This window comes from Callospermophilus lateralis, chromosome 4, assembly GCF_048772815.1.
Source record: "Callospermophilus lateralis isolate mCalLat2 chromosome 4, mCalLat2.hap1, whole genome shotgun sequence".
Taxonomy (NCBI): domain Eukaryota; kingdom Metazoa; phylum Chordata; class Mammalia; order Rodentia; family Sciuridae; genus Callospermophilus; species Callospermophilus lateralis.
Window position 1 is genome coordinate 64,937,008 of NC_135308.1, and position 25,520 is coordinate 64,962,527.

Sequence of the window (25,520 nt, forward strand, 5' to 3'; positions counted from 1 at the left end):
GCTTGGAACCTGCGATCCTCCTGTCTTAGCTTCTCGAGCTGCTGATATTACAGGAGTGTACCACTGTGCCTGGCATACATTCATTTTTTAATGAATATGTAATCAAAGATCTTATTTATTTTATTAGTAAGAGAACAAGTAAGATATAAAAATTAATTCAAAGGACAATCTGAGGGACAGATAGCATAAATACAATTAGGAATGAGGAAATGAATTTGCTAATTGATGGAAACAAATATTTAATGTTATCTAGGACAATGGAATCATCATTTCTACAGTGTTGAAATCAAGTGTACCATTACAGACAAATTTTTTTTTGAGAATTTTAATATTAATTTTTTAGTTATCGGCGGACACAACATCTTTGTTTGTATGTGGTGCTGAGGATCGAACCCAGGCCGCACGCATGCCAGGCGAGCGGGCTACCGCTTGAGCCACATCCCCAGTCCCATACAGACAAATTTAATTTTCTATGAACACAAACCTAAAAGCAGGATTTTAGTTCTAATAACCACTTCCATTTTATGTTATATAATCAGAGGATAGAATGAGTACTTTCTTTCTAAGTTAACAATGTTTCTATATTGCCATATAACAAAACCATTATCATCTCTAGAACTTAAATACTACATTCCAGTAAAAAGTTATTTCTCATGTATCTAATGAAGCATTTGCCTGTAAACTCATTTTGAGAAATACACTGAAGCATATGGGTAACAAACAGAAAAAAAGACCGATGAATTAAAAAAAAAAAAAAAAAAACAAAGAGGTTCTAGCACAATGAGATATTTTAATGACATAATTAAATCATTATGGTACCAAGATAAGGATAGCTAAATGGAATAGCTCAAAAAGTTCACATTTTAGGACCGAGAAATAACATTTATATTCAGGCATGGTGGCAAACACGTGTAATCCCAGTGACTCGGAGCTGAGGTAGGAGGATTGTAAGATGAAAGTCAGCCTAAGCAACTTAGCGAGGCCCTAAGCAATTCTGTGAGACCTTGTCTCTAAATAAAATATAAGAAGGATTAGGGATGTGGCTCAATGGTTAAGTGCCCAAGTGCAATCCCAGTTACCACAAAAAAAAAGAAAGAAAAAGAATTACAATTATTACTATTATCCTCCTTGTGCCCAACCATAGCTATTTGTCTACAGAACACCTTCTAGACCCAGCCTACTCCAAACCCAAGTATTTTAAAGAAAAGTCTGCATATCAACAGAATCTTACACAGAGCCTAAAAGTTAATACTCCAATGAAGGGAAGAGCCTAAGAGAAATAATTATTTCAAAATTACAAAGGAGATGCAGGACAGCTTGTCAACTAGGTCTTTCAATCATAAATCATGTTTAAGGATTATCAAATTTTCAGGACAACCAACTGCCTGAGACAGGTCAAAGACAAAACAAAGAAACTACCCTGATAAAAACAGAGGTAATTTTTAAAAGAAAAAAAAAAAAAAAAAAAAAAAACAGTGGCAGCTAAGGAAGCCCCAGAAAAAGTCAACTGAAAATTCAGATAGTAAAAGAGAAGTCATTAAAACTTAATACCTAGCACATGTTCTTTGTTGGGTTAGCAGTTTACTGAAAGTGATTTGATTCTCCTTTTCTTTGAATATATTTCTACAACTAAGAATATTTACACATATAGTACTGTAGATGCTACTTAATGGTTTTTTACAGTCTAAGCATACTTTTTAGCACTGACTTCACTGCTTTAATATGTTGTTCCACCTAGAAAATTTGCTATTTTGAAGCCAAAGCCCTATATTTCTTTCTTCTCTATTTTTTTTTTACTTCATCTGCTGTTATTTTTATTTATTTACTTTTATGTGGTGCTAAGGACCAAACCCATGCCTCATATGTGCTAGGTGAGCACTCTACCACTGAGCTACAAAACCCCATCCCCAGAGTCCTATCTTTCTTTATACCCTTTCCCGTATATTCCTGTTCCCAAACACCTTTTTAGGTATTTTAGTACACAAGAGTATTGTGGTGCTTAGTAAATGTTAATTTCATTTTATTTTTCTGCCTCTTATTTTAACAGTCATTCATACTTAGACAGCAGGTTAAAAAACAAAAAACCTACTAGTAAGAGTTGAATAGCTAAGTTTTATCACTTTTCAGAACAAAACTTATTAATGTTTAAGTAGGTAATATTTATTACAAAATCAAACAAAGTAAGTGAATTTTAAGTACCATTATTATTTTACTGTGATTATTCTATTTTAAATAATTAAAGGTATAAAGGTTTCATTTCTGAGATAGGTACTACATGATGGGTAGGTTAATACAAAAGTCTGCTTACCTGAATAGCTTCTACTTTAGCTGTCCATTCTCGAGCCTTTTGTAAGGCTTCTTTCAGGGACAACACATTGGGTAGAAAGGCTGGAATGTTCTTAGCTTCATTCACAATGCTTTCTAAACTTGCCACACTGTGTCTAGGTCTAAAAGAACAATAAAAATAGGGTGAGATGCATGAGGAAAAGTTCAAATGATACCAACATTTGAACAGTTCTTTATAATGTATAGACAATGTTGATATACATGATTTCATTTTATTCCTACCACAATTCTATAAAGGAGGCAAATCAGTTATCATCTTTATTTTCACTTTATACATAAAAAAACTTTAACTCAAAGAAGATAAATTGTTTTCTCCAAAGTCATTTAATGTAATAAATGACACACCTGAAGTACTGATTCAGAATGAGTTTCAGCACCAAGCTCCTTTTACTACCCAGCACTGGACTGCCTCTACTCTAGCTCTCTATAATACCTGAAATGGTCAAAGATGCATATTTATTAGCAGTGCAGAAGGCAACAGACTAGAAATCTATTAATGTTAACCATGTACATTTAATTTACTACATTCATTAATAACTAGTTAAACAAGATGAATAAAACATAGACCTTATTCTCAATTAATCAGAATACAAGAGAAGAATTATACTAAGAATAAAATTACTATGGACTCACAACTGTAGGAAGTAGTAATTACATCTGCCCAGAAGAATTAAGAGCTTTGACCAGGCCTTAAAGAAGTATGATTTTATCAAATGAAAGGTTAAAGAAACAAAACCAGGAGAACAAAGGTATGGACAACCATTTAAAAAGAGGTTGAGGTAGTGGCTATGAAGCTGGCCTCATGAAGATAGAACTGTTTACAGATGGGCCTAAGATGGCTGAGAGCTATAGGCAGTTCTGCAGTGGAGAATTCAGAAGAGTCAGTCCTTTTGGCTCTAGTGTGTCCTAAACTAAAAAGGCCTGTGATTACCTGTCATCATTCCACATCTATTTCTTTTTGATTACAGAAAATATGGGGTGTCAATAAGGGAGCACATTCCTCAGGAAAAATCACTCATGTGATGAGAAAGACTGAGAATGTACCCATAGACCCCAACAATAAGCAATTTGCCTGTGGTAATATCACAGTGTGGGGAAATATAGTTCAGAACAAAACTGAATCAGATTATCCCTTGCTCTGAGTGATTTTTTTTTTTTTTGAGTCAAATAAACTGACCTAGCCTCTGTGTTTGCTCTCCTGCCAGCTATGACCCCATTTGATCAAGAGAGACCCTGAAAGTATCACAGATTCAGAACCATGATTTTACATTTTCAACTGTAAATAAAGTTTTTTGTGTGTGGAAAACAAAGAAGCTGGTAATTCAGTTTCAGATGGGGACAATGTGGTGGATGCAAGGAGGCAGGTGGAGTGAGGGGATTTGGCAAGAAAAAAAGTTGCAAGCAGATTAGAAATGTAAAGCAACAGACAGCTTCAAAGTCAGAGTGGTTTCATCATTCATGAAACTTTTTAATCTTGTGGTGAGGATTATTCATAAGGAGTTATGATGCACTGTGATGATACCTGCAATGATAAAGAAAAGTGAAGGTGCTACCAAAATACACAGTAGAAGGACCTAATTGACTTAACAAGTGAAAGAAGCCTTGCTGACATTTAAGCTTTCTCATCCTTTCTGAATAGAAGCAAATCAGAAAAGGTGGGAAAGCACAGGGCAGGAGTGGTAAGAAGCACACCACAGAGAATGGGCAGAGGTAACAGTGCTCCACAGAAGAAAAAACTAAACACACACAAAGATCTTGAGAAAGAAAGAACATGATATGTTTGAGGAACTGGGGTGGGAAGGTTACTATATTTGGAACATGGAATATGAGGAAGAATGACAAAAGATGAGGCAACATATGTAATTAAGCAAGGAGTTAGATAACAAATGGCCTTATAAACTAGGTGGAGGAATTTGGACTGCATCCTGAGGGCATTGGGAAAATAGGGAAAGGCTCTAAACAAGGAAATGAAAAAGGGACACCATTAGCACAACACTAGTGACAGTGTGGAGAACAGATCAGAGAGGGTTAGACCACTGGCAGAACCTGATGCTAATGACCTAAACTACTATGACAGCAGTCCAAGAGGAAGGACAGGAAAAAAAAATCCTACAAGCAGCCCAAGCAAAATGATTCTCTTCAAAACAGCAGACAAGATATATTCAAAGGGACTGGGGTTGTGGCCTAGCGGTAGAGCTCTCGCCTCGCACATGTGAGACCCTGGGTTCAATCCTCAGCATCACATAAAAATAAATAAACAAAGATATTAAAAAAAAAAAAAAAGTTGGGGCTGGAGATGTGGCTCAAGTAGTAGCACACTCGCCTGGCATGCATGGGGCCAGGGTTCCATCCTCAGCACCACATAAAACAAATGTTGTGTCCACCGAAAAACTAAAAAAAAAAAAAATATATTAAAATTCTCTCTCTCTCTCAAAAAAAAAAAAAAAAAAAAAAAAGAATGATTTAAAAAAAAAAAGTTTAAAAAAAGAGATATATTCAAAGTACTGAGACAAAATAATTATCAAGCCGGGCCCAGTGACATACACCTGTAGTCCCAACAGCCCCGGAGGCTGAGGCAAGAAGATCTTGAGTTCAAAGCTGTCTCAGAGGAGGGGAGGAGTAGGGGGGATAGGAAGGGCAGCAGGATAGAATAGACATTATGATTGATGTGTGTACATTCCATGTATGTATTATATGTCAAAATACATTCTGCTATCATGTATGACAAAAAAAAAAAATAAAAACATGAAAAAAAAAAAAAAAAAAGCCAGTCTCAGCAACTTAGACCCTGTCTCTAAATCAAATATTTTAAAAAGCTGGGCATGTGGCTCAGTTGTTTAGCACCCCTGAGTGCAAAAAAAAAATCAACCTAGAATAATGCTACACCCTAATGAAGAAAAATATATTTCATGATTGACTCTAAGGGTAAGGAATAAAAAAGGTAGCTACTAAAGTACTTGCTTGTTCAAATTTGTGCAAGATGTTATAATTCACAGAATAAAGAAACAAAAAAGAGGGCTGGTATGAGGATTTAATCCAATTTGGATACAGGGAATTTGAGGTAACTGCCAGGGACATCTACTGGAATTATCTAAAAAGCAGAGGTTATCTATGAAAGACATTTATATTACGGATGAGAATTTAAGAGTTATTCACTATAAAGATGGTAAATAGAGCCAATGAAATTTCCAAGGATATTACAGAGAGTGAAAAAAGAAAAAGATCTAGTTTAGAATCTTTAGGAAAGCCATTATTTGAAAGGCAGAGAGAAGGCCAAAAGCAAAGAATACAAATACCAAGAATGATAAGGACTTAATAACCAATGCTGTGAGATCAAGAATATTAAGGATGTGTTTCAGAAAGATAATTCTAACAGAAGATGGAAAAGATTCTACCTCCAACTATCTCCACTAACTTGTTTCTTCATTAATTTTATTTTCTTCATGACACTTATTATCTGAAATTAACCTATTTATCCCCCCCCTCTTCACTAGAATGTTAATTCTATGACAGAAGAGAGACCTTATGTATCTTATTCACTACTGTCTCCACAGAACTTAGAATAATGCAGATACATGGTAGGTACTCTATAATATTTACTGAACAGCAAAGATAAAGGGAAAATATAAAAGGACTATAATTAGGTCAGTGACATTGGAGAAAAAAAAGAGAGATGAGATATTTTGTTTGTAAAAACATCAGAACTTGGTGACTAATTAAATACAGGAGATTGGGAAAAGAAAATTTTCAAATATTACTCCCAATAAAACTTATTTTAGTAGACTACTATCAGTTGCATCAGGTATACCAAATCATAGTTTTATATTCCAAAATCACTTAGCTTTACCCAATTAATATGCTTCCATCTAGTTCAGAATAAAGCTATGAATAAACTTTAACACATTCTGCATGGCACCTGAAGAGCAAAGAATCCAGCAACCATGGAGACTCCTCTTAAGTAAGTAGAGCTGTGTTAATTAAGTCACCTAAAGAGTTTCCTACAAATGCTTCCAAAGTAAGTGGCTGACAAAGTAGTTAGTGCATAGATACTTTGGGAGGATTGCAAGAGGCTTTAAATTTCAGCTATGTCACTTAATAACCATGTAACTACTCTGAGCACCCGTTGTCTTATCCTTATAATAGAAAATTATGTAGATATTAATCAGCTGCTAGAGAAATGCTTTCACCAAAAAATTCCATGATTAATTACTAGTCAAATTAACTGAAATACAGTCAAATATGATGACCCCTTTACTTAAATCTCATAAAGTCCAATGGGGTACCAAAGCTAATGCAACTCTAACCTGATTCCTATCTCTTATTACTTTCCTGCAAGTCTTTCACTCTAGTAACATTTATTTTCTGTCATCTGAACATAGTCCTTAAACTTTGCTTACATAGTTTCTCATATATCCCCCTACCTTACTTCAATCCTACTCATTCTTCAAGATTCTCCCCAAATTCTTACTTTTCTCATAAGCTTTTTTTTTTTTTTTTTTTAAACTCCATTCCTTTTTTTTTTTTCAATCTTTATTTATTTATTTTTACGTGGTGCTGAGGATCGAACCCAGTGCCTCACGCAGGTGAGGCAAGCGCTTTACCGCTGAGCCACAACCCCAGCCCCTCTCATAAGCTTTTTAATTCACCATCCAAGCTCAGTTCTCTCCTCGTTCCTATCAGATTTTTCCATTCCTCTCGATTAATAAAAAGATATTTCAATGAGCTTTATAACTATTATTTCCTAATTATATCATTAATTGTGGCTCTTAACAAAACACTACTTTGTATCATTTAAAGGTACCATACAAAGTACTCAACACAATAGTTTGCACATATGTGAAACAGTCTACCTACTTACAGCACCATTTGATAACTCAGTGACTAGTAAAGCAGACACAAAACATTTAAATAAACATGTAATGAAACAGGCCCTTATGTTTCTCCTTCCCCTTCTTCCTTCTATCTTGGTTATTAAAGAGGCAGCAGTCACCAAAATATGTGTTCACCTTGCCTGTAGGCAGACCTTAGCCTTTTCTTCCCATCGTTCAGAGACGGTGAGAAGCTCCTGTAGTTCAGCCATGGCTTTCTCCACGGCATGGTGGGGTGCTAACCCTACTCCAGAGTCAATCAGTTTCTTCATGACATCCAAAGTGACTTGTTGTGGATCTGACAGGGTCAGTCTTACTTCATCCAGCCACCGAGCCTGCTGTAGCTCTTGCTTAAGTTGAGGCAATTCAGGTAGCTCCACATAGAGACTAGAACCCATGTCTATCAACATCTGAAGTTTGGAAGAGTCTGGCGTTTCATCCATCATGGCCTCCTGAGCACGTTCGTGAAATTCTTCTACATCATCCAGCAAATTCTGAATAGTTGAAAAAAATAAAAATGAAAAGAAAATTTTGATTGAGGCTATAGCTCAGTTGGAGAACACTTCCCTAGAATGTACAAGGCCCTGAGTTCCATCCCCACAATGTGCAAAAAAAAAAAAAAAAAGCAAATTAAAGATACAAAATAAGCATGGAATAGAACAGAGTTCAGGTAAGCTATCAATTCTAGACTCTCTTATAAGTCTCAAAATTATAGCATCAAATATTCAGATATAATAGTTAAAAGCATTATGCTTCTCAGTAATTCTATCCATAATCTTATTTTAAAATACAATTGATTCGTTTAATAAATATTTAATGACTACTAACTTAGATGTAGCCACTGCTCTAGGCACACAGTACTAAAGACATAAAAAAGTCCTTGTCTTCAGGAAACCATATACTCTAATATATGTGGACAGACAATAAACATGAAAAAAAAAGTCTGTTAATATTTGGTATTCTGAAAATAAAATAAGGCAACACAAAACACAGAATGACCAGAGGAGCAGGAGGCACATTTATTAGCAATGGTAGTCACAGAAGACAGCGAACCAAATCTAAAACAAGAGAGTGGGAGTGGGAACTATATGCAGATTCTAGTAGAAAAATAGTTCAGGCAGGACAAATATTATTACAAAAGCTTTTAAAAAGGAATAAGCTTGATGTCCTGTTACAAGTGGATGAGAGAGATGTAAAGAATAAGCAGAGCTCAGATTACTTAATGTTTTATGGATTATGAGTTTGGATTTCATTCTAATGGCTTTGGGAAACCATTGAATGATTTTAACCACAAGTGAATTCTATGATTTGAGTTATATTTTAGATAAACACTCCGGCTACCAAACAAATAATAAACTGCCAAGAACAAAAGCAGAAGAGAAAGCAGCTAGGAGGCTATTGCGGTAATATAAGACACAGATGCAACTGCCATGAGCAATTTCAAGCAATAATGATACTAGAGCAATTTTAATCAGAGATCATGTTAAAAACATAGTTCACTGTGGGATATATTTTGGAGGTAATTGCAGCACTTATTTAGAGATTGGACATGGAGTATAGGAATATAAAGGAATCAAGGATTTTGATTCATTTGACTAAATAAAAGGTTTTTCAGATATCTATTAGTCTGCCAAGAAATGTAGAGTATGCATCTGAATATACAAAATCCATAGAAAAGAAATACAGTGAAAGCTGGATATCTGGGAATGAACCAGTTGCAGGTAACATTTAATGACACTCGACAAAACAAGAAGATATCAGGAGAGGTTACACCTAAAAAAATGGCTGATGAGGCCCTAAGCAACTCAGTGATATCCTGTCTCTAAATAAAATACCAAATGCACTGGGGATGTAGCTTAGTGGTTAAGCACCCTGGAGTTCAATCCCTGGTACCAAAAAGAAAAAAATAACTGAGACTCCTAATACACTCCAACACTTAGTAGTAAAAAAAAAAAAAAAAAAAACAAAGAGAAGTAAAAGAAGGAATGTGTGGTATCACAATTGATTACAGAAAAAAGTCATTGAAAAAAAGAAAGTAGCTAACTACCAAAATGAAAATGTTCTTATGAAATGTAGTAAGATCATAAATTATACTAGATTTTACAAGTTGATAACCTTCTTAAGAGCTATTTTAAACATCCTAGCTACTTCCAAAACACAAAAACTATCAAAATATTACAAAACATACAAACTAACATACTTTTGAGATTTTACATATTCATTAAATCATTGGAACCTGAATAATTTCAGAGCTCTGTATTTTTAAAAGCTCATGTGTATTAGAAACTTCCTGCTATACTCAAATTTTAAAACCAATTTACTGTGTTTCAGTTACCTTTATTTAAATAAAGTCTCAGCCAGGTGCAGTGGTGCATGTTTGTAATACCAGCAACTCGGGAGACTGAGGCAAGAGGATTGCAAGTTCAAAGCAAGCCTCAGCAACTTAGCAAGGCTCTAAGCAACTTAGAAAGACCCTGTCTCAAAACAGAAATAAAAAGGGCCAGGGATGTGGCTCAGTGGTTAAGCACCCAAGGGTTCACTCCTTGATACCAAAAATAAATAAATACATAAATAAATGTATAGAAGCTCTGACCCAAATTTAATATTAAAATATTTTTTTTAGTTTACTTAGTTCCAGAATGTTAAAAGGTATGAAGGCTAAGAATAAAACTAAGAAACTGCCTACTAAATAACCTTAAATAACAGTATATATAAAAGAAGCCAACAGAACAAAAAAACAGACATATGATTTTGTTAAACCAAAACAGCTGTCCATATTACAAAGGATATTACTCAAGAAAAGAATTTTACACTTCACCTTTACTTGTCGAGCTTGGCTGATGACACATGGAAGACTAAATAGTTGTTGGACAAAGGCTTTCAATTCTTCTACTGTCAGTTTGGTCCTAGTCCTCCCACCATCTGAGCTTTGCCTGTTGTGAAATAATATTGAGCCGTAAGTAAGAATAACTCAGTCATTCTGATATAAAATAGGGCTCTTACTCTATTCAGAATTCAAACCTAAGCAATCTTAGAATCCTGGTGTTAGAATCCATTATAAAGATAATCACTTCTAAATAAAATTTTAAACTCATCAGTTAATGATTCTAAGATTCAACACTCCAAGTCACATTTCTTCCAATATGTAAGTGCTAAATATCTCCAACATTAAATAAATTCACCCACATTAGGTTTATTAATAAAACTAAATCCTATATGTTAAAATGTTTACAATCTGAAACAAGGGCCTTTAACCTGCCTTAGAATAACAAATCACCTAAAATTATTTCAAAATCTTGGGTGTACATGCACTTTTCTAAAAGGTTCCCTAAGCTTTTATAGATTCCCCAAGGGATTCAATGATCATTTAGTGACAAGGTAAGATCTACTGGGCAATGTCTCTTAAGACACAGGCACAGTAGTACACTCCTGTATTCCCAGCAACTTGGAAGGCCAAGGAAGGAGGATCACAAGTTTGAGGTCAGCCTTAACAACTGAGGCCCTAAGCAATGTAGCAAAACCCTATCTCAAAATCAAAATTAAAAAAAGTCTGGGGATGTAGTTCAGTGTGGTAAACACTCTTGGGTTCAATTCCCAGTACCAAAAAAAAAAGTCTCAAAGATTCTCTGATAAATTGGTAGGGTTAAAAAAACAAAACAAAACTTCACAAAGTAATTTAGAAGTCAATGTGAAGTATTATAGACAAAAGCTATTCAGATATAAGGAATATGTTGGAATGACTATGAAATAATACTACAGAAAAGTTAATGCATATGAATTGCATTAAATCAGGCATAACCCTTCTATGCTCCTTAACCAATCACAGCCTCTTCCACATCCAACAAGGTTACTCTTTGCTGCCACCTGCCTTTAGCTTGTAGTATCATTTATTTATTTATAAATATTTACTGTGCACTTGCTATATGCTGTATTTGTAAGCACAAGAAATACAGCAATGAAAATAAAAATCTTTGACATTCTGGTGGAGAGAGGAAAGAATGGAGGAGATAGACATGTGTGGTGGCATAGTCTATAATCCCAGCAACTCAGAAGGCTGAGGCAGGAAAATGACAAGTTCAAAGCCAGACCAACAACTTAGCAAGGCTCAAAACAACTTAACAAGACCCTGTCTCAAAAAATAAAAAAGAGCTGGGGGTGCTGAGGTTGTGGCTCAGTGGTAGAGTGCTTTGTAGCATGTGTGAGGCACTGGGTTCATTTCTCAGCACCACTTATAAATAAGTAAATAAAATAAAGGTCCATGAACAAATGGGGATGTGCCTCTGGGTTCAATTCCCAGTGCTCACCACCACCACCCCCACCCACCTAGAGAGAGAGAGAATGGAACAAATGACATTAAATAAGTAAATTGGTGTATCAAAAGGTGACAGAGTTAGAATAAAAACAAAGTAGGAAAGGATAGGGTTGCAATTTCATAAAGGACTATGAGAAAAGGCCTGTCCAAGAAAGTGATTTCTTTATTTTTGGAGTACTGGGGATTGAACCCAGGGACACTTAACCACTGAGCCACATCCCTAGTTATTTTTTGTGTTGTATTTAGAACAGGGTCTCACTGAGTTGCTTAGGGCCCTGCCAACTTGCTGAGGCTGGCTTTGAACTCAAATCCTTTTGCTTCAGCCTCCTGAGCCACTGGGATTACAGGTGTATGCCACCATATCTGGCCTAAAAGTGATAGTTTTAAAAGTACAAGAACAAGCACCTGGATATGGTGGAAAGAGAACTCTGAGTGAAGAGAAGTGAGAATGCAAGAGCATGCCTGGTATGTATGAAGAACACCAAGAATGCTCTAGAGTAGAACAAAAAAGGAGAGTTTTTGAGGGAAAAAATGTGAAATAATATATATCACCCCTTTAGTAAAGCACAACAGTTCTAATAAAAAGTAGATTATGAAGTTACCCAAACTCAAAATACTTTATTCATATCCTGTGTTATTAAATATTCCTGATCTATGTTGTTAAGAAATTTGAATTTGGGGACCTGAATGAATGAATCAATTAGCTACTATCAATTTAAGGTGGATGGTCTTGAACTAAGTATGTTCTTTTCTTCTTTGATAAGTGATATTTTTCTTTTCTGGTTTTCCCTCCATATAAGAAAACAATACTACTGCTTTCCAATTATCCACAGGCATCTGCTTCATCTGCCTTTTTTTTTTTAATATTTATTTTTTAGTTTTAGGTGAACACAATATCTTTATTTTTGTTTTTATGTGATGTTGAGAATTGAACCCAGTGCCTCACGCATGCTAGGCAAGCACACTACCACTTGAGTCACATTCCCAGCCCCTCATCTACCTTTTTGAAAAAGTAAACTTTCATATTTTCGTAAGCTTGTGGACTTGTGGACCATGTTTCACAAATCTCATTTGAAAAGTCATTAAACATGTCTAAGAAGGGAGAGAATGCTAGGTCATAAACTGCACATGCTGTTAATTCCCTCAGATACAAATGAATATAAAATAAATTTAGTGTGTCTTCAAAAATTATTTTCCTGGCTACAGGTAGGTCTTTGTCCCATAGATACTATATAACTTCAGTGCTGATTTCCAGCATTGAACTCAGCAGGTCTGTCTGCTGTCTTCCTGATACAGCTATTTACAACTAACTTATACTATTACAGTTTTAAAAGTTTCTGACAATTTGAGGGAGGGAGAAAAGGAACAGCAGAAGACCCGGGCACTACTGGGAAAGACATGGCCATAAGAGGTCAGTGATAACATAGGATTTCATAGGGGTGTTAAAACTTTGGCTTTTAATCTGAGAGAAACAGGAAACCACTGGAAAATCAAACTCTTTTTAGGTTTACCTATGTTTTTGTTTTTTGCTCAGAAGCAGCTGAGCCACAGAAGCGCAAGTCTCAGCTTCTTTTACAGCATCCCTGAGTTTTCGAAAGAGATCATTCTCTGGGTATTTTCTATCCTCAGCATCCTCCAGCATTACTCGCAATTCAATCAAATCTGTAAAAATAAATAAAAAGTCATATGCTATGATCACAGACAAAACCATTCTAAAATCCTCACTAATCTCACTCAAGTGAGTCATCAACTTAATAGTAGAAATGAAATGATAGCAGCTATGAAAATCTCTCCAATGCAATAAAACTTCTGATCAGGTGCCCATTCCAAATGCCTACAGATGACTTCTCTCAGATAAGGTTACTTCATTTTCAAAAAAGCCTTTGGTGTTGATCCACTGGTTAGCAAAGGCTCCACTAAATATATATCTACTCCAAGTTATCTGTTCCATTTTGTCAGTTTTTTCATTTAAAGGAGGATTCTCAAGTACAAAATTAAGCCTATATTCAACTAACCCATTAGTCTCAAAACAAAAACATCCTTAAAACTTTTGCCTCTTTAAAAGTGACAGTGATTTCAGTATATTATACAAAAGAAGGAAACTTAACCTTTTTTGTGGCTGAAGTTAGCAGATAATGCTTCTGTAACTCGACTGACCCAAGTGTCATAGGACTGTGCCCTGACTTTTACACCATAAAGAAGAGAAGGGAGGTCTTCTAGTGGGTAGCGATATCTACAAAAAAACAAGAAATAGACATACACACACACACACACAAATAAAAACTTCAAAATCCAACAACTTGAAAACAAATTAAATTTTAAGTACAATCAGTTTAAGAAAAGTACAATGGCCAAGGGAATGGAATCTTGGTTCACATTAAGTGAAAACTGAACCAGGTGTGGTGATGCAGGCCTATAATCCCAGTTATTAGGAGACTGAGACAAGAGTATCCAAAGTTCAAGGCCAGCCTGGACAATAAAGGGAGACCTGGGTTTCAAAGAAGAGAGAGGGAGACAATAAAAAAAAGCCCACAGCTTTAATGCAGAGAAAAACAAGGAACATATGGAATTAACTAGTAAAAAAACCACTAATTTTAGCTGCCACTTTTAGAGCCAACTTTAAAAGAATGAACCTCAAGTAGGAAAGTGAATACAGAAGTTGTTAACAGCAGGGCACTGCGGCACACGCCTTTAATTCCAGCAGCTTGGGAGGCTGAGGCAGAGGATCCTGAGTTTAAGGCCAGCCTCAGCAACCTAGTAGCCCTAAGCAACTTAGCGAAACTCTGTCTCCAAATAAAATACAAAAAGGGTGGTGTAAGGTTGTCAGGTCAGTGGTAAAGCACCCCCGAGTTCAATTCCTGGTACCCCCCCCCAAAAAAAAATTACGAGCAGTTTAGGGTCAGGGAAGGGAATAATTAAGAACAACATAAAGATTTGTTGTTGTTGTTTAAAAGGTAATATAAGTTTTACAAATTCCTTTTGGATACCTAAGACATTTCTTCTGCATGGGGCAGGGACACAAATCGTTTGGATGGTAGAGACATACAAGCCGCTCAGGATTACAGGAGCACGTGAGAGCAGAAAGAAAACATGTGGTTCTGCATGCTGAACACTGTCGCTCATCATCAGGAACAAGTTCAAACACTTCTTCTTCTGACATCAAAACACCCTGAAATATAATTTATGTCACCAGATCAAGTCTTTCTCGTCTTTAAAGAACTTAAATTGTGTTTTTCTACAGATAAATCTCCAATTTAAAGCATAAATATGGAAGGTACAATGGTATGACATCAAAATGCTTCCTAAAACATGGCTACTTTTTTTAATGGTACTGGAGATGACTAGATCTTTAAAACTGTGCAAAACTTAAACTTTGCTGTTGAATAATATATGTTTGAGTGATAAAACTATACAAACATGCAAGGAAATAATTACTACAAAAGTCAAGATAGTTTTTTTGGGGAAGGAAGGGAAATTTTAACTGGGAGGTTAAGAAATGTAAGGTTGTCAGGTCAAGAAATATAAGTTTGTCAGTTTTGGGGGTAGCTGACTTTTCTTTCTTGACCTGAGTGATGATGAAAAGAAGTTTTACCACATAATTCATGAAGATACACATAGAACACAGGTTTTATGTGGTTTTGTCTTCTCTTTAAAATAATAAAAAGATTAACCTTTTTTTAAATTACTGCTCCAGTAACTTGAACCAAATAAATTAGTAATCTGAAAATAACACTGATGTGTACAAACATATGCAAGGACAAGAAGTATAAAATTACTGAATTATAAAAATCAAAATACTTCAACAAGATGTCAACAGAAGAAAGTTAAATCAAATAGAAAGTAACAGCATATGAAGTGTATTATACAAACACTTGCATTTATTACACAAGAGTTCCCTTTATGGTTTCTGCTTATTTGAGAAAAGCAATTGTAAACCCAATTTTGCTATAAGAGCAATTTTTATTTTCATTTAAACAAGATTAAAACCTGATAATTTGACAACTAATAAGATTTCTGGCTGCTTCAAAAAATTCTACGTCATTTGGCAAAGTGTATACACAAAGTGTATACTCCAAGGACTACTAATCCTAAAACATACCCTAAATGCCAAATTCTTTTTTGGATAATGCTATAGATTATGTCCCTAACACTTTAGACATAAACTATTAGCACAAGGATATTAAGGGACCAGATAAGTTATGTAGTAAAGAACCCCATGTATCTTCCTAACCCCCATTTCTCCAAATTTTCTAACAAACAATTTTTTCTTGAAATATATTCTAACATACTCCAAAACTTACACATTCCTGAGAATGTTTTGAAAAATCATAAATTATCAGGAACAAAAAGAGAGAAGAAGCAAGACAGAGATACTAATTAAAAGGCTACTTTGAATAATCCAGATGAGAAACTTATGGAATTGAACCAGGATGGCATAGCAATAAGAAAAAAGAGGGGTGAGGAGAGTGATAAGAGACACTGTCAAAGCAACACCAACCAAAAAACACCTTAAATAAGAGAGGGCTGGGGTCGTGGCTCAGTGGTAGAGTGCTTGCCTAGCATGTGTGAGGCACTGGGTTCGATTCTCAGCACCACATATAAATAAATAAAATAAAGGTCCATCAACAACTAAAAAAGTATTTAAAAACTCAAAAAGTTATCTCTTAAATACGAATGAAATGGATGAGTCAAATCTATACCAACTTTTTTATGTCATGATCCTGGCACTTAGTGCACAATTAAGAAAGGAAAATAGTTTGTAAAAGGGTGCAAGCAGTGGAGATATAGTATTTTCAGGTGAGAAAAGTGAGATGACAACTATATGCAACAATAAGTATATGGGCCAAGCATGGCAGAGCACATCCATAAACTCAGCAACTCAGGAAGCTGAGGAAGAAGGATTGCAAGTCTGAGGCAAGCCTGGGCAACTTAAACTTAGCCAGACTCCATATCAAAAAATAAAGTAAAATAAAAAGGGCTGGGGATGTAAACCAGTGATAAAGCACCCTTGGGTCCAATCCCCAGTAATTATCATGTAGGAAGAGACTACAAATGATGGGCACATGGCCTCTTTTTTTTTTTCTTTTTCTTTTTTTCTGGTGTGGTACTAGGGACTGAACCCAAGAATGCTCTACCACTGAGCTACATTCCTGGCACCTTTTATTTTTTATGTTGAGACAGGGTCTTCCAAGACTCCAGTCCCAAAGCCTGCAGTTTGAGCATACCGGCGACTCCATCTTGGAAAACCTTTCTCGCCATCTTTTGGTGGGCATGGCTACCAGCGCAGATCTGTGACTGAATAGGTGATGTACTGTTGATATTGGGAACTGTCAACATTGTCCTTCCCCACAGAGGATGGATCTTGGAACTATACAAGAGCACTACAAACCTATAGGGTAAAAACAATAACACACCAATCCCACAGAGCAGGAAAGAACCTTGAGCAATATGAAAAGACAAGTACCACAAACAATTCAAGACAACACATCATTAGAAGAATTAACAGAAACAGCAGAAAAAATGACAGAGAAAGACGTCAGGATTTACATGATTCAGATGTTTTGGAATCTCAAAGAAAACATTAGACAACAAATACAGACAGTGAAGGATCACTTTGACAATAAGCTACATAAACAAATCCAAGAAGGAAGCAAAAGATCACCTCTATAGGAAGATGGAGGTTATAAAAAAAATCCTTGAAATGAAAGAAATAATAAAACAAATTAAAAACACCAATGAGAGAATCACCAGCAGACTAGACAACTTAGAAGATAGGACATCATACATCGAAGACAAAGTATATCATCTTGAAAAGAACGTAGACAGCAGAGCGAAAATGATAAGAAACCATGAGCAGAACATCCAAGAAATATGGGATAGCATAAAAAGACCAAATTTAAGAGTTATTGGGATAGAGGAGGGCATAGAGATCCAAACCAAAGGAATGAGCAATCTGTTCAATGATATAATATCAGAAAACTTTTCAGACATAAAGGATGAAACAGAAACCCAAATCCCAGAAGCCTACAGGACGCTGAATGTGCAAAATCACAACAGATCCATACCAAGACACATTATAATGAAAATGCCCAACACACAGAATAAGGAGAGAATTTTAAAAGACACAAGAGAAAGGAATCGGATTACATATAGGGGTAAACCAATTAGGATAACAGCAGATTTTTCAACACAGACCCTGAAAGCTAGAAGATCCTGGAACAACATATTTCAAACTCTGAAAGATAATGAGTTCCAACTAAGAATCTTGTATCCAGCAAAACTAAGCTTCAGATTTGAAGATGAAATAAAAACCTTCCACAATAAACAAAAGTTAAAAGAATTTACAGCTAGAAAACCGGCACTACAAAATGTCCTTGGCAAAATATTTCATGAAGAGGAAATGAAAAACAACAATGAAAACCAGCAGAGGGAGGTAGTACACCAAAAGAAAAACTAATCAAAGAGGAAAACCATGTCAAGTTAAATAACAAAAATAAACAAATATGGCTGGAAATACAAACCATGTCTCAATAGTAACCCTAAATGTTAATGGCTTAAACTCACCAATCAAAAGACATAGGCTAGCAGACTGGATTAAAAAAAGATCCAACAATATGCTGCTTACAGGAGACTTATTTGATAGGAAAAAACATACACAGACTGAAGGTGAAAGGTTGGGGAAAATCATACCACTCACATGGACTGCAGAAGCAATCAGGGGTCTCCATACTCACCAAATAAAGTAGACTTCAAGTCAAAGTTAATCAAAAGGGATAAAGATGGACATTACATACTGCTCAAGGGAACCATACACCAATAAGACATAACAATCATAAATATATATGCCCCAAACAATGGTGCAGCTATGTTCACTAAACAAACTCTTCTCAAGTTCAAGAATCAAATTGACCACAACACAATAATCTTGGGTGACTTTAACATACCTCTCTTACTACTGGACAGATCTTCCAAATAAAAGTTGAATAAAGAAACTACAGAGCTCAATAACACAATTAATAACTTAGACTTAATTGACATATATAGAATATATCAACCAGCATCAAGCGGATACACTTTCTTCTCAGCAGCACATGGATCCTTCTCAAAAATCAACCATATACATGCCACAGGGCAACTCTTAGCAAATACAAAGGAGTAGAGATACTACCATGCATTTTATCAGGCATAATGAAATGAAATTAGAAATCAACGACAAAATAAAGAATAAAAAATTCTGCATCACATGGAGACTGAACAATATGCTACTGAATGAACAATGGGTTACAGAAGACATAAAGGAGGAGATTAAAAAAATTCTTAGAGGTAAATGAGAACACAGACATAACATATGAAATCTCTGGGACACTATGAAAGCAGTAGTAAGGAAAATTCACTGCATGGAGTTCATTCCTTAAAAGAAGAAAAAGTCAACAAATAAATGACCTCACACTACATATCAAAGCCCTAGGAAAAAAAAAAAAAGAATAAATCAGCAGCAAAAGCAGTAGAAGGCAAGAAACAATTAAAATCAAGAGCCGAAATCAATGAAATTGAAACGAAAGAAACAATTGGAAAAAATAGACAAAACATAAATAAAATTGAGATAGGGTCTTCCTAAATTAATAATATTGACTTTGAATCTGTGATTCTTCTGCCTTAGTCTCCCAAGTGGCTGGGATTATAAGCATGCAACACTGCACCTAGCTTATGTTGCCTCTTTCAAAGTAACAATTCCTGTGTTTTCATAAAATAGGAGGAAACATTACCAGATAAAAACTAAAACCTCAAGTTAATACTTTAAAGATTGTTAAAATCCTAATGGACAAAGGTGGGCAAAGTGGTTCACGCCTATAATTCTGTTGAGGTTTCGGCAGGAGGATCACAATTTCAAGGCCAGCCTCAGCAACTTATTGAGATCCTGTCTCAAAATAAAAAATAAAAAACAGGTTGGGGATGTAGCTCAGTGGTTAAGTGCCTCTGGATTCAATGCTCAGTGTCAAAACAAAAACAAAAACAAATCCTAATGGATGACAATTCCTTGAAAAGTAAGTAGCAAAAAAGGGGAAACAAAAGATCAAAGGTTGAACCCTGCAAACACTGGCAGCTGAGGAGATAAGAAAAGAGATAATTTGAGGAAAATGATAGGCAAGTTGATCAAAGAGCTGGAGAAAAGAGTAGAGCAAATGTTAGGAAAAACATGTATCTCAAGATAATACATAATGCAATGAAATGGCAGAAGTACCTGGAGCAAAGCTTAAGAGGAAGGTAAATTTAAAGGAAAAGGGTCTATAGAGAAATTTGATGAAAGAGTCACAAATAATATGATAGAGGATCAGGAAATGTGATATGTATTCAATTTATCATAAAAAATAAAAAATAACGCACCATCAAAACTCAGGTTAGCTGGGCACAGCAGTGCCATGCCTATAATCCCAGAGACCTGGAAGGCTGAAACAGGAGGAACCCAAGTTTGAGGCCATGCTCAGCACCTTAGGCCCTAGGCAACTTCGTGAAACCCTGTCCCAAAATAAAAAGAGCTAGGGACATAGCTCAGTGGCAAAGGATCACTGGGTTCAATCCCTAGTACCCAAACAAACACACACAAAAACAAAAAACCTCAGGTTAAATGTGAAATGTGAGAAGATGAGTCTCAACCCAATACCCAATATATTTAAATTTCAAAATTAAGACTCTCATTAAAAGAAAAGGAATTCATTTTTTTAAAAAAAAAAGTACAATAAAATCAAATTTTAAGAACAAAGGTATAAAGTGGGATTATTTTAAAGTAAGAATATTAATTACCAAGCAAACTGTCATACATCTTCAAAAAAGTAAAGTTTTGTAAAAATCAACTTGTATATTGTGTTTTTCTTATTTCTATCATAGGTAATTCAAGCAACTAGAAAAAAGAAATCTAGCCATTTAGTTCTCTAAGCTAACGTAAATTCTTAAAATAATGAGCTTTGAATATTTTGTGGTAATAATATTTTTACTATGTCAGCTTTATATTTTGATTCATTGATATTTTCCCATATATGCCTATTAAAAAAAGTGAAACTATCAGTTTTATTTTTCAGATCCAAATTACTATATCATTTTCCCTTAGCTTAAACCAATACTCAATCCTCTCAAGATCCTTCAAATCTTACAATATATATTATTCATCATTTGAAATAAATTTGGATATACAAACTTCTTAATTTTTTGATTACACAAACTTCCCAAACTGAAGTGTTACTTTCAAAAAAAACTTGATTTCATTCAAAGGAAAACAAGGTTCTATTGTTAAGCATCTAAGGTATATCAAAAAATAAAATGTCTGCACAACATACCAGTTTTTTTTGTTTTTGTTTTCGTTTTAGCTATCAAATATCTATCCTTCTAAAAAAAGGAGATCTCAAATTAGTATCCTACACTAAGTGAACTTGAAAGAATAAGTGATGTATACAAGGAAATAAACTTTGATCTACACCTTGCTCCACATACAAAACTAAACTGAAATGAGTCAAATTCCTTAATATGAAAGCTAAAACTATAAAACTTCTAGAAAACATTGGAGAAAATCTTTGTGACTTTGGGTTAGGCAAAGATTGGGGTTTTTTGGGTTGGTTTTTTAGATACAACCAAATGTCCAACCCATAAAAGAAAAACAAAGCTAAACTTCATAAAAATGAAGAATGTCTACTCTTCAAAAATATACTATTAAGAAAATAAAAGGGCAAAGTACAAACCAAAGGAAAATGTTTTCAAATCACATATCTGACATAGAATGTGTATCTGGAATATATAAAGAACTCCGAAAAATTCAATAATAAAACACCCTAATTTATAAATTCAGCAAAAGATACATACATGGCAAATAAGTATACTTAAAAATGATAAACATCGTTATACATTAGGGAAATGAAAATTTAAATCACAATGAAATACCACTACAAACCTATCAAAATGTCTAAAGTTAAAAAAACTAACCATACCAAGTATCAGTGAGGATGTAAGGCAAGTGGAACTCTCATACACTGCTGGTGGAAATGTAAAATACTACTATCACTTTACGGTTTGGCAGTTGTTTAGAAAAAAAAATTAAAACATACACATACTACGTGACTCAACCATTCCACTCTTACTATTTATCCAAGAGAAATGAAAGCATATATCTGTACAAAATCTTGCACCCAAATGTCTAGAGCAGTTTAAAACATTAACAGCCAAAATCTGGAAACAATCCAAATGGATATTCACAAGTGAATGAATAACCTTCGTGGTACATCCACTCAGTGAAAAACTACTCAGCTATATACATATTTATGCAACAACATGAATGAATTGCAGAGGAATTAAGCAGAGTGAGAGAAGCTAGATAAATGGGCACAATGGCATATGCCTATAGTCCCTGTTACTTGGAAGCCTGAGGTTGGAGGATCATTTGCACCAATGAGTTCTAGACCAGTATAGGAAACATATTGAGATCCTATTTCAAAAAAACAAAAACAAAAAACAAGACAAAAACACAAATTGTAGGTATTGTATGATTCAATTTAAGTTAAACTCTAATAAAAACGTAAAGAAAGTAGATTAGTGGGTTTGGGGTAGGATGGCATGAGGCAAGAGAAAAGGAACACAAAGGGACATGAGGAAACTTTTAGAGGTGATAGATACATTCACAATCTTTTTTTAAAATATTTTTTTAGTTGTAGATAGACACAATATCTTTATTTCACTTTTATATTGTGCTGAGGATCAAATGTCTTCCACATGCAAGGCGAACTCTCTACCCTACCACTAAGCTACAACTCCAGCCCTATATTCATGATATTGACAGTGGCAACAGTTTCTTGGGCACAGAGAGAATCAAACTTTATCAAATTGTATATATTAAATATGTAACTTACTGCATATCAATTACACCTCAACAGAACAGTTTTTAAAGTGGGGACAGAATATCAGGCAAAGAGGAAAGAGGAAAGAGTGACTTTATTAAAGCAGGAGGGAGAGCTGGGATGCAGCTGAATTTGATCCCAACACTAAAAGGGCAGGGGGAGGAGACAGCATAGTAGACGGTAGCTATTTAGGAAAGATTACGGAGAATGGGCCAATATGAGGCTGATGATACATATTTTTCTCATTTATTTCAATGTTTCAAATGTTTAATTTATTCTAAGCATTCAAAATCTTAATCCTTGCCAAGCATGGTGGCACATGCTTGTAATTCTATATACTCAGTAAGCTGAGGCAAGAGGATCCCAACTTTAAGGTCAACCTGCACAATATAGTATAAGATCCTGTCTCAAAATAAAATTTCTAGAAAAGGCTGAATGTAACTCTGTGGTAGAACACTTACCTAGCATGCAAGAGGCCCTCATTTCAATCACTAGTATTGGGGGGTTGGGGGGAGGATAGGCGACGAACCTTTGGTTTTTCAGTCTTCCCTATTCATTAAATTACTAAATTACTTACAAGGAGGAAAGATAGATTAATGTAATCACTAAAAATGTAACTTTTATCAAATGTAAGGCTAGAGGAAAAAGAATTGAATTTTCTTGTTTAAAAAATAACACTATATGTGGGATTTTGCTGGGGGGTAACTAGGCATGAACCCAGGGGTGCTTTATCAATGAACTATACTCCCAATCCTTTTTAAAATTTTGAGACATGGTCTCACTAAGTTGCCCAGGCTGACCTTGAACTGTGATCCTCCTACCTTAGCCTCATTATTAGCTGGGATTACAGGCATGTACCACCACAGTCAGCTTAGAAAATTTAAAAAGATAAATACATACCTAAGGAATTCAACCTGATAGAATTCTAATTTTAAAAAGTTAGAGATGATAAAAATATAAAACTTTCAAAATTAGTGACTTCTGTGTTCAACACCTAAAGGGAACTCTTTTCATAGGTTCAGTTTTTTTCTTATTCCATAAGTAATATCAAATACAAGAGATGTAGGAAAAAAGAAAAACTATATAGGATGTGTTCAGGAAACTCACCATTTGTACAACAGATTCCCTTAAACGTGTTTCTTCTTCAGTCATAAGAGTCAATTCTTTACAGACCATAGCAGCCAGCCCCACATCTAAGCATTCTGGATCTGCTGCCATCTTGAAAATGAGCTCCTCATGTGAAAAGACACAATGACGCCTTAGCCGGCGGTAATGATTTACACACTGACGTCCAATAGGCAACTAAAAACAAGAGATTTCCAAATTAATTACTTACTTATAACATATTCCAGTATGGAACCATTACTTATCCTTAAAATCTTCCTTTTTAACATAAATAAGACAGAATAAAAATCCCATCTAAGAGGGGATTATAAATAAGCATGCTATGAACCAGTTAGAATTTCAAACGCCCATCCCACAGAAAATTTCCATAATTTGAGATGCTAAACTTTGGATCTAACATGCTAATTTTCTTCTTATTGTGTACATCACGAAGCAGGGTTCCAAACAACAGTAAGTGTTAGCAAGGATATGAGGATATGAGGATATGAAAAGGCACACTCATACATTGCTGGTAGGTAAATGGGTACAACCAATCTGGAAAGCAGTATAGAGGTTCCTTAGAAAACTTGGACTGGAACCACCATTAGACCCAGCCATCCCACTCTTCTTAAAAACAGCATACTACAGTGACGCAGTCACTTCAATGTTTATAGCTATACAATTCACCATAGCTAAACTGAAGAACCAACCTAGATGTTCTTCAATAGATGAATGGATAAAGAAACTGTAGTATATATACACAATATATCACTCAGCATAAAAAGAGAATAAGATTATGGCATTTGCAGGTAAATGGATGAAGTTGGAGAATATCATGCTAAGCGAAGTAAGCCAATCCCAAAAAACCAAAGGCCAAATGTTTTCTCTGGTAAGTGGATGCTGATCCACAATTGGGGGTGTACAGGGGTGGGGGGAACTTTGGGCCAAGAGGAGGGAGGGAATTGGAGGGGGTATGCGGGTAAGAAAGATTGTGGAATGAGACAAACATCATTACCCTAGGTAAATGTATGACGCACACGTGGTGTGATTCTACATCGTGTTCAACCAGAAAAATAAAAAGTTGTGCTCCAGGGCTGGGGATGTGGCTCAAGCAGTAGCGCGCTCGCCTGGCATGCGTGCGGCCTAGGTTCGATTCTCAGCACCACATACAAAGATGTTGTGCCCGCCGATAACTAAAAAATAAAAATATTAAAAAAAATTCTCTCTCTCTACCTCTCTCTCTCTCTTTAAAAAAAAAAAAAAAAAAAAAGATGTGCTCCATTTGTGTGTAATGAATTGAAAAGCTTTCTGCTGTCATATATAACTGATTAGAACTAATAAAAAATAAAGTTAAAAAAAGAAGCAGAGTTCCTTGGCATATAAATGAAGCAGCAAACTCTATTAGACCAGTGTAACATGGCTACTCTGATAAGAAAATTAATATATTGTAAAAATAAGTAAAGAATTGTAAAATTTCAGGCCATAAAGGATTAGATGCCCTAGAACAAAAAGAACAGATGCAATTAGAAGAAAAAAAGAGAAATGGAAAGAAAAAGGGGGTAAGTACTACTAAAGCATTCCACACTAACTTTTTATATTTTTGTAAGAAAAAAAAAAAAAAACGACAGTTTAAATTGTTGCATTTCTAGAAATCCTTTTAAAAACGACCAGCCTAGCAGAAGGAAAATTCAAGAAAGTGAAATAATGAGATTAAATACTTTGTTTTCATAATAATGAAATAAATGGCTAAAAGAACAATTTTCATAAATCAAATACTAAGTTTATAGCTCAGCAGAAAAGCGTGGCCTTAACATGCTGGAGGATCTGGGTTAGAACCCCAGCACCACAGAACAAAGAACCAGAACAACAAAAAATATACTCTTTAAGGTAATTTCTGTAAACTTCTACAATGATCAAGCTATAAATCAAATCACGACATGAGTCACACACTGCACCATGCACCTGCATACCCACTCTAACTTCAACTTCTTTCTTATGGCTAAAAATTGT

At 35.1% G+C, this 25,520-nt stretch overlaps 1 protein-coding gene across 1 annotated transcript in view; it reads right to left on the reverse strand.

The window, feature by feature from the left end:
* Kdm5a (lysine demethylase 5A) overlaps positions 1-25,520 on the reverse strand; it is an 87,397-nt gene that overhangs the window by 24,398 nt on the left and 37,479 nt on the right. Inside the window, exons 14-20 of the mRNA XM_076853951.1 lie at positions 23,514-23,708; positions 14,514-14,695; positions 13,635-13,759; positions 13,038-13,188; positions 10,033-10,147; positions 7,353-7,708; positions 2,309-2,447 (exon numbers count right to left, since the gene is read on the reverse strand). Coding sequence (XP_076710066.1) covers positions 2,309-2,447; positions 7,353-7,708; positions 10,033-10,147; positions 13,038-13,188; positions 13,635-13,759; positions 14,514-14,695; positions 23,514-23,708 — 1,263 coding nt within the window. The remainder of the gene's footprint in view (positions 1-2,308; positions 2,448-7,352; positions 7,709-10,032; positions 10,148-13,037; positions 13,189-13,634; positions 13,760-14,513; positions 14,696-23,513; positions 23,709-25,520) is intronic.